The sequence below is a fragment of the Fistularia commersonii genome, chromosome 25 (assembly GCF_037954325.1).
Source record: "Fistularia commersonii isolate RoL2024-O1a breed Wild chromosome 25, RoL_Fcom_v1.0, whole genome shotgun sequence".
Taxonomy (NCBI): Eukaryota; Metazoa; Chordata; class Actinopteri; order Syngnathiformes; family Fistulariidae; genus Fistularia; species Fistularia commersonii.
The window spans coordinates 7,890,820-7,908,255 of record NC_141308.1 but is presented as its reverse complement, the minus strand read 5'-3'; the positions used below and the strand labels follow the sequence as shown (position 1 = coordinate 7,908,255).

The following is a 17,436-nucleotide window of genomic DNA, read 5'->3' as shown; positions in this document are numbered from 1 at the left end:
TCATTGAGTTCAGTTGAAATAAATAAATGTTAAACAATTTGTGAATTGGTCTTTTTTTAAGTTATGTTTGTAGAGTGAAAATGTATGTTGTCAAAATAATCTATCACAATGTGCCTGAGACTGCAGCAGGAGTGGGGAGTGCCTGTCTTCCCCTTATATTGCTTCATTTGCTTTTTAGTAAAAAGGTTGTTATATATATTGCTAATATGTTTAACTGAAACTAACATCATATATTTAGGTTTGGGCAGGGGAATATATGGGTTTAAATCAAATATGTTTGACATTGTATTGACATTTTTGACATTGAAAATGTCAGTAGTTGCTTTTACATGTAATATGGATCATTTGGGGTAAATTTGAAAATATTCAATGGGCAGTTTCAGTTACTGTTTTAGACTGTGCTATATGAACAAAATATACAAATTTGAAAACTAGTGAAAATAAATGAGTTGCTAAAAGTAGTCAGCATACATGGGAAAAATGATGAAACAAACCAGGAAAAATAAATTTCCAGCCACTGAAATTATATTTTACAGGCCATATCCGTGAAGGTGCAGGTATAGTATAAATGCCTCCAAATCCAGTGCTTTTCACAACTCCTAAGACGAAGGTTGAAGTGAACTAACTTGGATGAAGGTGTGAACTCAGGAAATCGCTATTTCTTGTACGTGATGGGACTACTCATATTAGAAATATCAGAGGCTTTTGTACATCCATTTTGCATTATTGTCATTCTTGGAAATCTGTAATGGGAAGCTCATTCACGATTTCTGTGGATTATCAAAATCACACGCTACAGTTTTTCTACCGTAAACAACCGAGAAGATGGGGGGAGTTACATCGAACTGTTTTGGTTCATAAGCCTATTTAATGTGAAGTGTAAGAGACTTGTTTGAACCCAAATACACAAAACTCGCCCCACGATGCGAACAGGGCTGTTACATAATAAACATCTGTCCAATCAGCGCGTCGATATGCTTTTCCCCCTATTTCGAGGCGACCTCCCCTCGACCAATCAGATGCCTAGGATCCGAAAATGACCGCCCCTCGAACGCACACAAGAAAAATGGAGTTGTGAGTTAGTAGCAAGTTAGCTTTCCAAAGATATTTGTCCTCTCGCATAGCCTTTATAATTCTTATCGACTGAAGTAACCGCGCGATTAAAGTATCCTCGCTTTCATTTAACTAAATATAATATTTTGTACATTTATCGAAGGTGTCGTCAGAAGCGGCCGAACTGGTAAACAGAAACCGTCGTCCTGTCGGCGACGAAGACAAGGATCAGCAGCTAGTTAGCTAGCGCTTACTCGTATTTAGCAAGTAGGACCCAAGTTTGGCAAAACATGGAAAAGGTAAGGTCAAAACTCGTTCTCCGTGTAACCGCATGGCTTTACACGTCAGTTTGATACAACCTGAACGACTGCCACTGATATTTTGCTGGACAGTAGCAAACTACTGTGATTCTTCTGCCATATCACAACCACGTTGTTATTCAGAGTGGAAGTTCGATTGTGACTACCATCGTTGCAAAGGTAGAAAAGGACGAAGTGTGAGTTCCCTAATTTCCGTTTGGGTGTTTGTTCCCAGGGTGAATTCTTGAAGGGTCTTCCTGTCTACAACATAAATAACTTCAGCAGATTCCATGCCGACTCTGTATGTAAAGCATCAGTGAGTGACAACACCTCTTCTTGAAATAATACTTCACGTTTCATACTTAAGATTACATTTTTCTGCAGTGACGGAAGTTTATTTCATGTCATGGATAATTATTGCCACTTTTCAGACTGACCTGAGTCTCTATGTCGTTTTAGAATCGACAGCCATCAGTGTATATTCCAACCCGGGAATATCCGTCGGAGCAGGGTAAGTACAGACACAGGAGCAGGGAAAGTCACTTTTGTCTAAAAAGACTGAATCAATATATATATATATATATATATATATATATATATATATATATATGGCAAGGAAATTATTGAAATCCCAAATGCCTGTAGGTAGCCCCTAGCCTGTCTACCAGCTTATCCAACTGTATTCTTGTTTTCACTTTTTGTTTTTCATGATCTAATCATTTTGTTTGTTTACTGTTGTCAGTCATTGTAACAGAGAAGACAAACATCCTGTTGAGATATCTTCATCAGATGTGGGATAAAAAGGTTGGTATTGAGTCCATAGTAGTTTGTAGAATGTCGGTCTGAAATGTTCTTCTGTTTGCTAAGTATGTCTTTCTCTTTCTTTTTAGCAAAATGCAGCAAAAAAGAGGGAGCAGGAACTATCAGAAGGGGAGAACACGGCGCCTCCCCGCAAAATTGCTAGAAGAAACAGTCAAGAGCTAAATGACGATTTATAAGACTTGAGTTTTTTTTTGCACACCAGGAAGTGACTGACACATTCAAAGTGCATTTTCACTCGTGCACGCACACAAACGGATGGTATAAATATGTTTGCAAACTCAGGCTGTGGCACTTAACCACACGAGGATCAATACTTTCAGTGCCCCCTTTTTTCAGCACAGACACGGTTAATTGCAGGGATTGTTGTACAATTTGAATCAGACTTCACAAAATCCATTCCCTTAATGTTTACCCCCCCGCCAGTATTTCTTTTCACGTCAGTAAAGCTGCACCTAAGCATCAGGTTAAATGTTTGTCGTGAAAAATAGCATAAGTCTACCTCTGTATTCCTCGCCCTCTAGATTTATTTTTTGTTATTTTTTTTGTAGAGGGAGGAAGTTCTTAACTCCTGCTGCCACTTTGTGGTTTACAGTTGTAGTACCATCATAGAGATTATACACATCGATTTTGTGGGACTGGTTAAGCTGCATGCCATTTCGTTATGGCTACCTTGATATGTTTTTAAGTTTTGACTTAATAATGACATTTGTCCATAAAATATATTTTAGTTAGCTGTTTATAAAACTACTGTTGTGACAGTAAAATTGTGACAAATGTGGTGTTTGTTGATTAGATTTAATTATATATATATATATATTCAGGGTTTTGTTGGACTGTTTTTTTTTTTATGAAAATGACATATGTGCTGAAAGATGCATTTTTCTTTTGTTTGGGAAAAGCTGCCTTAAATTGAGTTGTCTGATGATTTCACAACGTCTTAGCATCTTTTGTTTACATTTGGTTTAGTTTGGTTCGAAAGGTATTGTAAATTATATCGTTCAATGAGAACATTCAGGCTGGCACAAACTTAGTTGAGCACAGTGTACAGTATAACATGCAGATTTGTAGCTTTGTATCTGTATAGTTGCAGAGTGCGCGCAATACCGTACAAGATAGTTGCTGTCTTTCAGTGTGTGTTAATGCATGATCATGTTTTGTGCTTGGACTCTTTGAGATAAATGAGTTATTCACATTTGGTCCATGATGTTGGGAATTACAGGCTTTTTTTTTTTTTTGACAGCAAAGCTTAATAAACAACTCCCATCTTTCATCACTGCACATTGAAAACATTTGTGCATACGCTGCTTAATAGGGCTGTTCTGACACTGGGTAACGATGCAGATTTCTCCTACATGTCGTGCGTGTTATATTTCTCTGACTTTAGCCACCTTTTCTACACTGGAGTTAGCTATGCCAAAGTAGTATTGAGGTGAAACTATTTTATGGACTTGCCGAAGATGGAATACCTGCACTTTTATGGGAAAAAGAAAATGCAAAAGCATAAGGATGCGTTTGCCACATTGACTGTTAGCAAAAGTGCTGGCTCTGTTGAGGCTGAAAGCACAATTGACATCGTCACAAATAGATGTGCTGAAGTAGAGGAGGCTGGTCACAGTTGCCTGTTGATACATTCAAAAAAGACTGCATGACATTTCATAGAAAGTGTAATTGCAAATTAGAGCATGCAGTCTTTTTTTCTCTTCTAGTTCTTTTTGTTGTATGGATTGTATTTCATGACCGTATTGCTTGTTCTGTATTTTCAGATGTTTTTGTTCTGAGTTCATCCTATAAAACTGTTTTCAGTTTCCGTTTTCGACTCTTTTTCAAATGCCTGAAAACCCAGTCACAAAGCCTGTAAAGCCGAGTAAGCAATGTGTTCAGAAAGGGCTGACAAAAAAAAAAACTCCCTCCTCTCTCTTTCTCCCACTGGTCCCGGAAAATCCAGAACCATCTGTCCAATTTCCGAGTCATGGAAAAAAAGAAAGAAACTCCTGATCATGAGAGGGATGTGTATGTGGATTATCTCTCCTTCAAAATGGTTATAGTTGTTTGGAGAACAGCATGATGAATTTTTAAACTAAAAAGTAATATTTTCTAAAGGAGTGCAAGATTCATTTTCTCATTTTCTTTATCTTTGAACAAAGCAGATATACAATTTTCTCAGATTACATTCTCAAATATCATGTGTGAAAGTCCATCAGAATGACCTGTAGTAGAGACAGGGAACCCTGTCAATGCTGGAAATTTCAACATAAAAGTATATCTTTTTTCCATTTCATTTAATAATCAACTTTAAGGTTAGATGTCTACAATTCTGCCTTCTGAACATCGTTTCCCTACCAGCTCCAGTTGCAAAAGCACAACTCCACCCAGCCACATTATTGACCATCCAGTGATATTTATTAATGACCAGTTCGGCCGTCGCATTCCCTCTTAATGGATGTTTATTCAAGTGAGATTTATTTGCATCAGAGGTACATTCACTAATTCATGTAGTAAAATAATTCATAGAAAATCAAAGTTAAGAAAAATAGAATTTTTTTTTCATGGTCACAGTGAATATATTCTGACCTATTGCAGAGAATACAATGGCTTGGAAAGTGCTCGGTAACTGAAAAGGACGAGATGAGTGGGTGACACATGCACGTGAACCGACATGCACTCGATGCTCCTATTCCCGTTTGAAGAAAACCGGGGGCTCCATGATCGCATTCTGGATTTGGAAAGAAAAATGGACCCTTCGCATCGGTAAAACCTGTTCTGGTGCAGCTGGAAATCAGGCAGTCATGCAGTATTTGAACACCGTAAATCTTCCCCTCCCCTCCCTGTCCCCAAGAGTTACATTTACTGTACATTTTTTTACATGGAAGCTATTCTCAAGTGTTATTAGATACAATATGCGAGAAGTAAGTTGCATTTTCGAGAGGTCCTCGCGACTAGCATGATTCCCTACAGCGCAGGCGTGTCGCTGTCTCCGATTATTTACCTGAACGTTAACATTGCACGTCATCTGTAACATTACGTCGGTAGGGTTTACTAACTCTTTGAGTTTTCAGCATCAGTCAACTGTCTTGTGTCTCCTCTTTCGGACTCATTAGAGGGCAACTCCTCTTGAGTTGTGTTTAAGTCGGCCCGACTAGGCTGAGGATGAAGGGCCTGGCCCGGCGGCTGTGTCCCGTTGGCACAAACCACTGTACCCTCGGACTTGCTGAAGCTGAACAGCTTCCCTGGACTGAATGTCCTGTTGGGAGACTGTGACCTCTCCTGGCCGCTAGGCGGAGCTGCAGAGCTCACGGTCGAGCCGGGAGTCGCACCGACAGCCACCGCCGGCTCCTTTTTCACTTCCGGCGACTTCAGAAACTTGAGGAATCCCGGGAGCTTCGCCTCTCCCCCCGTCGGTGACTGGGCCGGGGAACGTGAGGTGCTGGAGGAGAACTTCCCCTGGAGAGGGATGATCTGCTTCAGCTTCATCACGTTGTTGTTCCCCAGCAGAGAGCTGGGTCTTTTGAGCTTTTCCCCCGGCTTGCTCCCCGGAGCTTTGTCGTGGTGGTGCTGGTGCTGGGAGTCTGACTTGTGGTACTCACTCTCCTGTCGGGCCTCTGCCTGGAGCTCGGCCTGACGCTGGAGCTCCTCTTCCTCACGCCGACGCCTGAGCTGTTGCTGGAAATGTTGCTGGGCCTGCTGCTCGTGCCTCTATTGAGGGGTAACAGTGAAGATCTTTAATAAAATGACCTACTGTCATCTTCTCTGTTCAAGAAGCAGATAAATCAGTTTAGAAGTAGAACTTACCAATAATTAAATAACCCACATACAAAATTAGCAATGTAAATGTTGTGCCTTCAAGTGATACAAGTTAAAAATGAAAATATAGGCCAACATTGCGATACAATGCCAGAACCAATAAAGAATCAGCTTATTGTGCAGAATATAGTTGCAAAATAATGGCTGTAAAAGTGTTCAAATAATCAAAGTGACTTCAGGTTGTATTCCAGGATGCATACGGGAAAAAATTCAAATTATGCAGTGGAAGAATAACTGTATTTTTGCAGTCTTTTTCTGTCACATTTTTGCATTTTTTAAAACTATTGGTTGGAAATGTATATTACATTATTGCCCTGGTTACTACACATGTGACTTACATTAGGTGCAGAAAGAATTTAAAATCGTTACTTGACTGGCAGTTATTATAATACTGGTAAGTATTATAATAGTGGCTTCTGACAGGTGTCATCAAGATGGCCATTAAAATCAATCTCAACTGACGTGTTAGAATACTGTCAAACACACACAAATATTACATGTATCTGATCAAGACTGAGGTCTTGCACATTTTTACACAATGCACATCGAGACCAAAGGACACACGGTGACATGTCAATATAAATATGAAAGATGGACGAAGGTCTTTCAAGCTATGATACAACTATACCTTGAAAGCTTCCCTTCGTCGGTATTCTAGCTTGGCCATCTCTTCTGCTACCCAGCCAGGGATATCAGGGATGGCAACATGGATGATGTACTTTAGCAGGATTGCAAAGTGCTGTAAACCACGAGACCACAGAGGGACAAGCTCAACGGACGGTTACAGTTTACTTTTCATGTATACCAACCCACACACACACACACACATACACATCTGACATACCATAGACTGCCTCGAGGATTTGTGTTCATCTTAGTTGATATGAACTTACAACAACCACAACGACAAATTATAATAATAGCAGGCCATGCACATGTGCATTTTTTGGGGGTCAAACTGCATATTTGTTGGAAAACTGAAATCTCTTTGCCGCGTTTTCTGTACATACTGTACCTCCAGTAAGACAATGGAGATGATGGTCATCTCAGGACTTAGCCATGGGAAGAGGCGCTGCAGCTGACCGCACTGACCGATCAGGTAACAGTTCACGATGATCGCTATCAAGCCCATGGCCTCCATGGCAGTCTGCGTTCGAACAACAGAAATATAGAAATAGGTTTTAAAAATCCCTCGCAGGACGATAGGACATTTTGAATCGGCGCGCACCGACCTGCCATTGGCCGATGTTTTCTACCCTCTGTCCGAAGGGCCTCTGCAGACCCGTGCAGAGCTTAAGGGCGTCGCTGCGGATCTCGATTATGTTGTTGATCAGGGCGCACATGGCCGCCAGGGGGAACGCAGAGGAGAAGAGCACCACGTAGCCAAACTGGATGAACATCTCCTGGTAGTCCTGAAGCGTATCCTGCAACATGTAGAAGAAAATCACAACACGCGAAGGTATTTGCTGCCGATCTCTAAATCTGCTTTGGCATTTCCAGACAGATAGTTTAAATTCATGTGCGTTTGATAAATGGTAGAAATTGACTTGAAGGATTTTAATAAGGGGGAATTCTGCCCCATAGACTATTTCTTCATTGAGCCGATATCTTAATGTAGGATTTTTTTTTTTTTTTGATTCGTCATGGTTCGTAATTCTTCTATAAACCGAATCCAAAAAATTGCTTTTGTTATTTTTTTTCTCCCGAAATGCTGATACAATCAATTTTATTTGCGAGTAGTTTCCTGCAGATTTGAAGATAAAAATAAATCACTATTTACAAAAAGAATTCGGAAAATTAGATAACGAGGCAAAGTGAATAAAATATATAGTCTGATTGCAACTTTTAAAAAAAATCCATGTTACGCCTCTGTAGTAATGATAAATTAAGTGATCCAGTCCCGATTTTAAATTTCAGAGCGCGTCCCACCTCGTATGTCTGCATGCAGCTCTCGATCTCAGCCTGTGTCATAGTGACGGATGTGGATTCCTCCGGTGGATCGATCCATGACCTCTTGTCCTCCCTTCCCTCGCCGGTGTGTTTTCTTCTCTGGCAGAGAGAATCCGATTCTCTCGAGCAGGAAAGAGCGGAACTTTCCTTGCTCTCCTGTAAAAATTGCATGTACGATACCGTGTTTTGCAATTGGCAAGAAGAAATACCAGTTTCACTGTGTGTTCTATTTTTGACTGCGTGACTATTCAGTTCCTGGGGACTTGGTGAGATGGATATCGAGCACCTCCGATTAAAAGGCGTGGGAAAGGGTTACCTACTTGAGCAGTCGGTTCCGAGTCGCTGTCCTCATCGCAGCTGTCAAAAATACTGGACGGATCCATTCCTTCCTCCACCAGAGTGGGACTGTCCTCCAAGAAGCTGTCGTCCACCGTCTGTATTTCCGTCGCCACGTCCTGGTAATCCACTTTCTCCGTGAAGCTGACCTTGCGTTGCTTCAGAGCACAGTCGCTCATGTCCCACTCTTCCTCCGTCAGCCTGAAGCCGGCTTTCAAGTCCCCTCTTTTCCTCGGCTGCGGGTTCCCGTCGGTGGCGTGACCGACGGGAAGTCCTCTGGGCCCCAAGAAGGAATACGCTGTCATGGAGGCCTGGGCCTTACCCAGAGCCAGGCGGCCGTATTTCAGCATGATGGCTTGGAGGAGCTCCCATAGCACCTTCGGGGTGAAGACGCCTAACTTGTTCTGCTCGTAGAGATACGGCTGCAGGACCTCCTTGATGTTCTGCAGGAACTGCCGGAAGATCAGAAGCGTGGCTAACATCTGTGAGGAGCAGGGAAGCGGAGAGGAATAGCAAGGCTAGGAATTTAATATAGACAAATCCAGCAGTAGAAAAGAAAGAGCTTATTAGTTTCTATAACAGCCAGAGATTAAATTATTAATTTTTTTGACAAATATAGCTGTCATTTCAAAATGTGAATATATGATATGCTTATGCTCAAACAGTGGAATTATCACTTTGTTATTCCTGTTGTTTCATTAAAGTTTATGAGGTGTGTTTTCAAATTTTTCATGTTAAGGTAATTAGATATAATGTATTGTTTCGATGTCGTGCAAACCCTGTTAAAAAAAAATCAACAAAAGAAAATCATTACCTTGTAATACTTTGTTGAAATAATAATTTGCTTATCTTCTGTTCAATGCAGTTTCATTAAGACAGAGGTTCTTTTTTTAACAGAGATCTTTTTTTGTAGAGGTGAATTAATAAAAAAAATGCATTGACAAAATCTAACAAAAACAATAATATAACAACAATCACAATATTATCCCTCTGCTATGCTAATGTAGCCGATTCCATTTCTGCTCGCAGTCCTGACCTCCTTCAGCCGCTCCATGTCCTTGAGGTAGAATCCAATGTAGAAAAGGCTGAGATAAGAATTGATGAATTCAAACTGTAAAGTAACAAGAGCACATAGCGAGAGGTGGAATACTCGCTAAATCACGATGATTGTATTTCTTTTGCTAAACATACAGCGGCGGAGGTGCAACTTACAAAAACCATTTTGATGATGAGATTATTCTCATAGGCACTCTGAAGTCTATAGTTCTCTGGGAAAGAGAAAGAGGGAGTAAGAATTCATTTAGTCCCTTGAATTACAATCATTTGAGGAAAAAAACAGGCAATTTAATTTTCATTTCATGCCTGGTGAAGAATTCATATATCACACGCGTTTCTGTCCATGAGGGCCTCTCACCCATGTCGTTGAGCCAATAGGCAATTTTCTTATATACTTCATCACATATGGTTACAGTAATGGCCAGGAGTATCTTCGGGATGAATCTTGTGATGCCAGGTAGCTCTTGAATCTCCATAACCACTTCCTGTGAGCAGAATAAGAGGCACGATGAATATTTAACAGGTCCTCTTTTTTTTTTCCATTTCACTCATATCAGCTCTCTCGACTCCCGCAGCTATTTTTAAGGCATTTCCACAAGACTCCAAACAGACCGGCGGGGTGTTTAACGTGCGTGTAAACGGTATCATCCACTGTTCTATACATAAATATGGACGCTTTCAACCTCTCTTCTCACTGGAGGGCGAGAGTCCGAACCTGCAATTCCAGACAGAGGAGCATGGCGAGGAAGACGAAGCAGAGACAGAGGAGACAGATGGGAAGGCTGACCAGCCATCTGAACACGGTTCTCTTCCACGGCGGGTAGTAGAACTCCTCGCAGCCCGTGATCGGACTGCAGCGCTTCACACCCTGCAAAACAGCAAGGCCCGGCATCGTCTTTTACTAAGACAACTAATTGAAATATAAGACTGGCCACTGATTTTGTCTCACTTCTTTTATTTTGCAACTGCTTGAATATTTTTGGCATATACACCTGCATATGTTATTCCTTTGATTATTATAGTAATTACACTTTGGTTTTCACAGAGGGGCGGCACATGTTAGATGTTTCAGAGAGGTCAGTGAAGCCAGACTGAGATGGTTTTGTTGTGCATTAGGGAGGGATAGTGAATTTATTGGTCGAACTATGCTGAGGTTGGAATTGCCAGGCAGGAGGTCGAGAGGAAGACCAAAGAGAAGATTTATGAACGTAGTGAACGAGAACATTAAGTAAGTTGGGGTGAGGGAGGAGGTTACAGAGAATAGGGTTAGATGGAGGAGGTTGATTCGCTGTGGCGACCCCTGAAGGTCAAAGGGGAAAGGAAAGTAAATGGAAGAGACATTTGTTGTCAAACTGCTCAGCCTTAAAACAAATAATGCAAAAATATTTAACAATACTCTTAACAAGGATTTTTTCTATTTTTCTTTAGAAATGGTGTCGTCAAACACAGAGAAATTGTGCCATCTTTGTAGCAGCTGAAAAAGTATGCCGCCCAACGTGGGGCTCGAACCCACGACCCTGAGATTAAGAGTCTCATGCTCTACCGACTGAGCTAGCCGGGCGTGCATCTTGCACTTCCTGCATTCCTTTTGGATCAAGGCACACAAAATCCCTCCCCCTTTCTGTTCACATGTGTTTCACAACAGGGGGGTGAAACCCACGCCCCCCTCCGAACACCACCACCATCACACAGCACAGACAAAAAGTTATGATGCCGGGAGCGTGCAAATGGAGAAACCCTCCCACACTGATCACATTTTCTGGTGGGTTGCCCGGAGGCGCCGGTCTCGGCACGATTATTTCATAACTCACTGGACTGCGGCACGCTGTGTAGACTTAAGTGTTGGAATATCTCACCCTGAACTGTGGCCTGGGTTCCTCCAAGGACTCGGCAGGGGTGTCCAAGGTGCCCCACCTGTAGGCCAGCTCTGCTTCCCGTCTCTTCCAGCGCTCCAGAAACAATGTGGCCCACACCACGTTGAAAAGTGCGAACACCACACAGCAGATGTCCTGACTGGTCTGAAAAAGGATGGAGAGAATAAAAGACGCTGATTTTTGCTAAGGTTTTTTTTTTTTTTTTTTTTAAATTCGCCATGTGCACAGACCTGGTCGGCCTCCGCCAGGATCCAGAGCAGAAAGCCAATGACGGCGGGGTAAAGCATAGAGTTGGTGTAGAAACCGAGCCAGGCGAAATACATGCCGATTTTGACCCCGAAGTAGTCGCAGATATCGTCTGGAAACAGAAATCAGGCACGAAGAATCAGCCAGCTTGAAATACGAAACCCAGACAAAAAAAAAACCAAAAGGGATAATAGTTTCACAGCATAAGTTAATGTTTTATATCATGAATTCATGATTATCTTTTAAAAAAAAACAATAATTAGACACTGCATACCCAGGGGCTGCCTCTCGCAAACAGCCTGGACCCAGGAGGTCATCAGCTGGTTTAGGATCCTCTGCTCGTGGAGGGGAAACATCTGATGGATGACGCCTCGGGCCACCAACTCCGGGACTGGGATGCAAAACATTCAATATTCCATTAAACTCCGTTTAACAATCAATTTAGGAAACTGACCCCCCACCAAATGACCACGCATTGGTCAGAAATTGTACATTTTCAGGTCAAACTTGTCAATCTAACAAGGATTAGGATTCACTTAATATTGGGACTCTACATTGCAAGGCTAAATAGGTAGGTAATGCCTTTATTTATTGATTTTTTTGAACATCAAAAAAGATGAAACACAAAACACCAAACTGAAATAGAAGTGAACAAGACACGAAGAGTGTGAACCATCGTACTTATTGGTTGTCCTTCTAGGAAGTGGATGTTGTGAAGCACCTCGCCCTGCTTGGCTCGCAGGTTATCCAACCAATACTTTATAATGCTCTGACGCTCCTGAAAACAGTCGCAGATACAAACGTGAGTTGACGGCGAAAGTGCATTTCCTGGAGCGGCGTTGAAACCTACGATACCTGCGAGGTGAAAAAGCAGAGCTCGCTTTCTATGTTCTCGTAGATGTTGTCCTCCTCGCACGAAAACCGCCGCATCCCGCCGCCGAACTGAGCCTTGACGGCCTTGTGCATGCTCATCTGCTCCGCCCCCTGCAGCAGGCTGAGGGGGAAGGGGGACTCAGAGGTGCGAGAACATAAACTCCAATAGGCAAATTTGTGCACGATATTACAATAATACATTAGCAGCATGCATTGACGGTAAACTACTCGATTATATCTCTTTACAGTTATTGCAATGGTTCTGCTCTGCAACCCCCTTGGCGATACGGAAAATTTCATGATCAACCTGAAGTTACTAATCCCGCTCGATGGCCTCCGGTCAGCAAACAGATGCTCGGCAGATTAAGGACGAGCACGCGGTGAAATGGACATCGGAAAAAAACTGGGTGAAGCCTCTGCGTTAATCTGCCAATTCCTACATTTTGCTGATGAACTTCCTCCCCTCCGGTTTTTTTTTTACCACGGCGGTCACAATCAAACACCTTCATCACAAGATAAAGCCTTAATAAATCTACGCATAAACAGATGGTAACACAGAAAAATCAGCTTTCTTGCAGACCCATATCTATGTATTCTGTGTGCTGGAAGTTATTACTTTTGAAGTAAATCCAACTGACAAACATAAACACAAGCACAGGAATCTTCACACTCATCCCAAATGATCTTACTTCTCAAACGTCGTGGTGATGAAGAAGGCCTGCGCCTGGGTATGTTTATGCTGCCGAACCTGAATGCTGACTTGCGGGATCCCCACACGAATCTGATTCAGTAGCCACAGCATCGTGTGATCATCAATTGTATCTAAAAAGGGAAAAAAAAATTTTTTTTTTTCTTTTCATGCATTTCGAAGCCTATTTACAAACCTGTTTATTTACACCAAGAAATGACGTGCTCGCTGCTGCATTAAGAGGCTGGACCGGAGATATCAGTCATTATCCTGACAGAAAGGCTAAATCACAGAGGGGTGGCTGCAGCAAAGAAAGGTCACTTCGCTGAAATTCCTGTCTGCATTTACTGTACCGTATCGCAGCCTTGTTCCCATAGGCTGAGCGCAGGGCTGCACACAAGTGCAATGCAATCACATTTCTGATTTCAGGTGAGAATATGGTGTCTTTGAAGCTCAACTAAGCCTTGATAGACCGAACTCATCCCGGACTAATAGGCTGTACTTAGTGTTCTTTTGGAGCGGCACCTCTTTCTGCCGTTCTCTCAATGACACACAAATAAGACACAACTGATCTGTGTGTGTGTTTGTGTGTGTCATCAAAACAACTGAATATTTGGATGCAAATCCTGGTAAACGTAAACAGCTGGGACTTGGATGTCTGAAATCTCCTAGTCAAAATATAAGGATGGCAGAGAAGTAGGAGATATATTTTGCCCATGTGTTCAACATTAAATAAAGAATAGTGTCACATTTATGTGTTCTTAGAATTTTTGAGATTGGTTTCTGTGACGATACATCCCCCTGAGGGATATTTTCCGGTAAAAATGGATGCAGCGATGACGTCTGAAACAAAAACAAACTGCACCATCGAACCATCTGTATTTAATATTCAGTATCCAAAGCTCATTGCCATTGATATATGCTTTTAAATCCATTCATATCTCCCAGCGGCTAGCTGAGCGTCAAACACACTGATGTGAGAAAGCTCTGCCCTCATTACGGTAATGGATTAATCACCAGTTTGTGTGTGTGTGTTTGTGTGTGTGGGTTCAGCGCACCTGGAAATGTCATCAGGATATCGCAGTTTTCGGTGGGCACCATCTTCAGCCAGGATTTCCGAGACATAATGTAGTGTCTGGCCTGCAGGAGCCGCTTCCCGAACAATTTATCTAAATGGAAGAGGCGACACTGCAGAGTCAAATTATGGTTGATAAGTTTCAAAATAAAAATAGGGTGGGGTGGGGGGGTAGAGAAAGAAAGGTGAAACTACTCTAAGAGAAGCCAGATGGTAATATTTTTTCATCAGTGTGATCAAGGACACCGACGACAGCTTAGTCATTAATATCAACACCGCTGGTATCTTCCACTCGTCCCTGAAACCATATTTTCCATCCCTTCCGATTTATTAATTTCTTTGTTTCTGTCACTGTCACGGTGACATTACGGGAAAGGAAAAGGTAGCGGAAATGTTCGATCACCGTGAAGGTTATCCAGGCTGCGTCTCCAAGACGAAAAAAAAAATATTTGTAAATCACACGTGTCACGGTCGGTTTCCCGGCGAGTATTTCCAAAACCTTGATTTTTCAAGCAGTGGCACTTGTGAAGTGTCACAATACGACTCTCTGGAGTCTGAAGTCACCTTTTGGCTGCTTCCCCTTCGTTCCTTTCCTTCCTTCGTGTGTCGGCTGTCGTTCGAAAGTCACACTTTGGAGTCAGGCCGCCTGCGTCGCAAACCGCTGACTGACTGATCCTTTCATTGTTCGGCGAAACGTCCCGTAACACTCCGGCTGTGAATCTGTTATCAGGATTGATCATTCTTCATCGCCAACACATCACCTACTTCCTTGCTTTCTTGCCTGCGGGGAGTCGGCGCTGTCATTGAGACGCCACAGTATTTTCTCTTTAAAGCCGACAGAACATAACACTAAACCAAACTTGTAATTTGTATTTGTGGGTCACATTTGTTGCCGTTTGGTCAGTTGCCCATTTGGAGTAGAGGTTTTCAAGCTTCTCTTCCGCTGGCATTGTCAATCATCTCGCAGGCATTATTTAGGTCAATCAATGTCGCCAACATAAATACTAGTGATACTGGTGAACATGTATGCAGACTTAAGTTTTTTTTCCTTTCTTTATTCTGTCTTGTTGTCAAGACGACCCTTCCGTTTGGCACACTTGTCACACTCACACCAAGGGAGTATGAACCGCAACGTCTCACGATGCGATCACGACATCTTGCCTGCACGTATACGATAAACGCTTTGACAAAATTGCTAAAAAATAATGTGTTCAGCAATATGTGGAATGTGTTTATCAGTGTGTGTTTGGATTGCAAAATGAAGGTATGGTAGCAACACTAGCACTTGACATGGAGCACAATTGTAAAAACAAATAATTCAATTTTGGTAGATTTTGTAAATCGAATGATTACAATATTTTAACATTTTAGTATGTATCTTGTGCAATGCAGGAAGTTCTGTACATGCGTTTAAAGTACCAGAATTATTTAGCCCGCAATTATGGCGCAACAGGGCAACTTTACTTCCTCTTTACCTCTTCGCCCCGAGGGAAAAGTTCATCCACTTGCATGGTGCAGCAGCTGTTCGCACATCGGGTGATTTACGGTGGATCCATCGGCTAAATCGAGTTCACGCAATTCGATAAGTGCTTATTGGAGTCGCCACTGCTGTAGCCAACAACACGCGGTGTGATTATCCATTCTTTAAAATCAAACTTTAGTGGTTAAATGAGCCCAATTTCCGTCGCCGTGACCCATTAAAACCAAGGCCAGTTCAATATTATCAATACTGCAGTACGTCCTAGTAGTTGATATCCACAAAGGACAATATGTCACTTGACATTTAAACAGTCAGTAAAAACAACGCAGACCTTTTTTTTACATAAGTCTCATGCTTCAAAGCTGAAGGGGCTGTTTTGATTGTAACATTGATTTGATTGTAACACCTTTGTAACATTATAAAAATATTCAGGAGACACAATGCACTTGTAGGAGCCACCTGGGTTTTAAAGGTAAACATTTTACAAGATAATATAAATGCTTTTAATATGTATGCATGTCAATATCTTAAGTCAACTACCGGATGTCTAGATCTGAAATCAGTTGGGATTAAACATCTTGTATTTTTGTCGAGGTTGTATTTCTATCCATAATTCAGAAGCCACTGGCGTTTGAAGCCCCGTCACGGCCGAACAAACCGGCTGCACCGGACATCTGTCTAACATCATCTGACCGGTGCAATAGCCGGGTTCCGCTCGAGACGAGCGGTGAAGCATTTTATTATGATTAAATTATATTTTACGATCAATGTATCGCGACACATCCCTGTTATGCGAGAACCCTGACAAAAACCAAGGCCGGATCTGAACACGCTCCTTTGTATGCAATGGAGTCATGAATCAGAGCAAAAAAAAACGACAGTCGGTGTTGTTATGTTAAAATAATAAGGATACTTTGGGACAAATCTAGATAGAGGCCCTTCACCATGAGTCCGAAGCGGACACGGGCGGGCCGCGGTTCGGTCTGTAACAAAATCAAATCCCCCGAAGACAACACTCTCACTGCTACTTTGAGATGGTTGCGGTGCAGGTCCTGCCAACTCATGTCAAGGACAGGGGGAGGGGGTTTACACATGGGCGACACCTGAATGCACCCGAGTGGGGGGGGGGGCAACGTGCACCTCCTGTGCTGCATTCATGCTCCTGAATGCACCTGTGGAAAAAAAAATACAGTCCCCCTCCTCCACCTCCTCCTCCTCCTCCTCCACCTCCTCCTCAGAGGGCCTGGCTCCATCCATCCATATGCGCACTATGTAGCACGGCTTGACACCCCGAAATGTAGAAAGAAAAAGACTTTTTTTCCCCAAAAAATGTCCCCTGTGACTCATTCACAGAAGTGTGCAGCTGCGGAGCATCACCACAGCAACCAACCATCGGATGACCACAACACCACCTTCGATATAATCCCATGGATGCGCAGGCATGCAACCTCCTCCAGACATGCAACTCACCGAGCACCCCGGACGTTTGCTGTCGGTCGTTGGTGGATTTGTCCTGCAGCTCGCCCTGCACCGTCCTCTCCATCCTCTCCTCTCCTCCTCCTCCTCCTCCTCCACCGCCGCCGCCGCCGCCGCCGCCGCCGCCGCCGCCGTCGTCGACGTCTGCTGCACCGCCGCTCACGGGAGCGTCGGTATCAGCTGCTCCGGCGGCGGCCGCCTGCATGGCTCCTCACATCCACTCAGGAGCCGCGGGGGCGCGCTGCGTGGATCGGACCGCCGTGCGCGGCATTGGCGGGCATGCATGTGAAGGGAAGCCCCTGGTGGTGTACGTGTGTGTGTGTGTGTGTGCGTGTGTGTGATGGGTGAGGAGGTGGAGGAGGAGGAGGAGGAGGAGGAACGTGATCATGGCATCTTCACACACCCGT

At 43.0% G+C, this 17,436-nt stretch overlaps 2 protein-coding genes and 1 non-coding gene across 6 annotated transcripts; 1 reads left to right on the top strand and 2 right to left on the bottom strand.

Annotated features, from left to right (window-relative positions):
* Window positions 1–1,041: 1,041 nt before the first annotated feature.
* LOC147219071 (DET1- and DDB1-associated protein 1-like) lies at window positions 1,042–3,972 on the top strand. 2 transcript variants are annotated; one of them, XM_086172750.1, is made up of 6 exons: window positions 1,042–1,074; window positions 1,217–1,352; window positions 1,588–1,668; window positions 1,812–1,863; window positions 2,095–2,156; window positions 2,243–3,972. In XM_086172750.1, the coding sequence occupies exons 2-6, from the start codon at window positions 1,344–1,346 to the stop codon at window positions 2,348–2,350; spliced, it is 312 nt and encodes a 103-aa protein (XP_086028876.1). In that variant the 5' UTR covers window positions 1,042–1,074; window positions 1,217–1,343; the 3' UTR covers window positions 2,351–3,972. The 2 variants fall into 2 exon arrangements, with proteins under 2 accessions (XP_086028876.1, XP_086028875.1); XM_086172749.1 differs by having other exon boundaries at window positions 1,059–1,352.
* A 586-nt stretch (window positions 3,973–4,558) lies between these two features.
* Window positions 4,559–17,436, bottom strand: ano8a (anoctamin 8a). Of its 3 annotated transcripts, XM_086172594.1 has the most exons (19): window positions 17,024–17,436; window positions 14,057–14,167; window positions 13,000–13,132; window positions 12,293–12,431; window positions 12,119–12,215; window positions 11,712–11,828; window positions 11,422–11,549; window positions 11,174–11,335; window positions 10,033–10,185; window positions 9,676–9,802; window positions 9,474–9,529; window positions 9,298–9,372; window positions 8,246–8,743; window positions 7,905–8,081; window positions 7,208–7,399; window positions 6,991–7,122; window positions 6,604–6,714; window positions 5,759–5,867; window positions 5,303–5,615 (listed from the first exon to the last, which is right to left on the bottom strand). In XM_086172594.1, exons 1-19 carry the CDS (start codon window positions 17,232–17,234, stop codon window positions 5,446–5,448), a joined length of 2,898 nt encoding a protein of 965 aa, XP_086028720.1. In that variant the 5' UTR covers window positions 17,235–17,436; the 3' UTR covers window positions 5,303–5,445. The 3 variants fall into 3 exon arrangements, with proteins under 3 accessions (XP_086028718.1, XP_086028719.1, XP_086028720.1); XM_086172592.1 differs by having other exon boundaries at window positions 4,559–5,867; window positions 17,024–17,434; XM_086172593.1 differs by lacking the exon at window positions 6,604–6,714 and having other exon boundaries at window positions 4,559–5,867; window positions 17,024–17,435.
* Window positions 10,806–10,878, bottom strand: trnak-cuu (transfer RNA lysine (anticodon CUU)). The gene has a single exon. It is a non-coding gene; the product is annotated as a tRNA-Lys (tRNA).

Excerpts from the sequence above, each read along its gene's own strand:
- LOC147219071 (XM_086172750.1), top strand. Across the intron at positions 1,669-1,811 it reads ACTCTGTATGTAAAGCATCA|AATCGACAGCCATCAGTGTA; the intron begins GTGAGTGACAAC and ends ATGTCGTTTTAG. Across the intron at positions 1,864-2,094 it reads GGAATATCCGTCGGAGCAGG|TCATTGTAACAGAGAAGACA; the intron begins GTAAGTACAGAC and ends TACTGTTGTCAG.
- ano8a (XM_086172592.1), bottom strand. The coding sequence starts at position 17,234 with ATGCAGGCGGCCGCCGCCGGAGCAGCTGATACCGACGCTCCCGTGAGC. Across the intron at positions 12,432-12,999 it reads ATCACCACGACGTTTGAGAA|CCTGCTGCAGGGGGCGGAGC; the intron begins GTAAGATCATTT and ends CTTCCCCCTCAG. Across the intron at positions 10,186-11,173 it reads AACCCAGGCCACAGTTCAGG|GGTGTGAAGCGCTGCAGTCC; the intron begins GTGAGATATTCC and ends GCTGTTTTGCAG.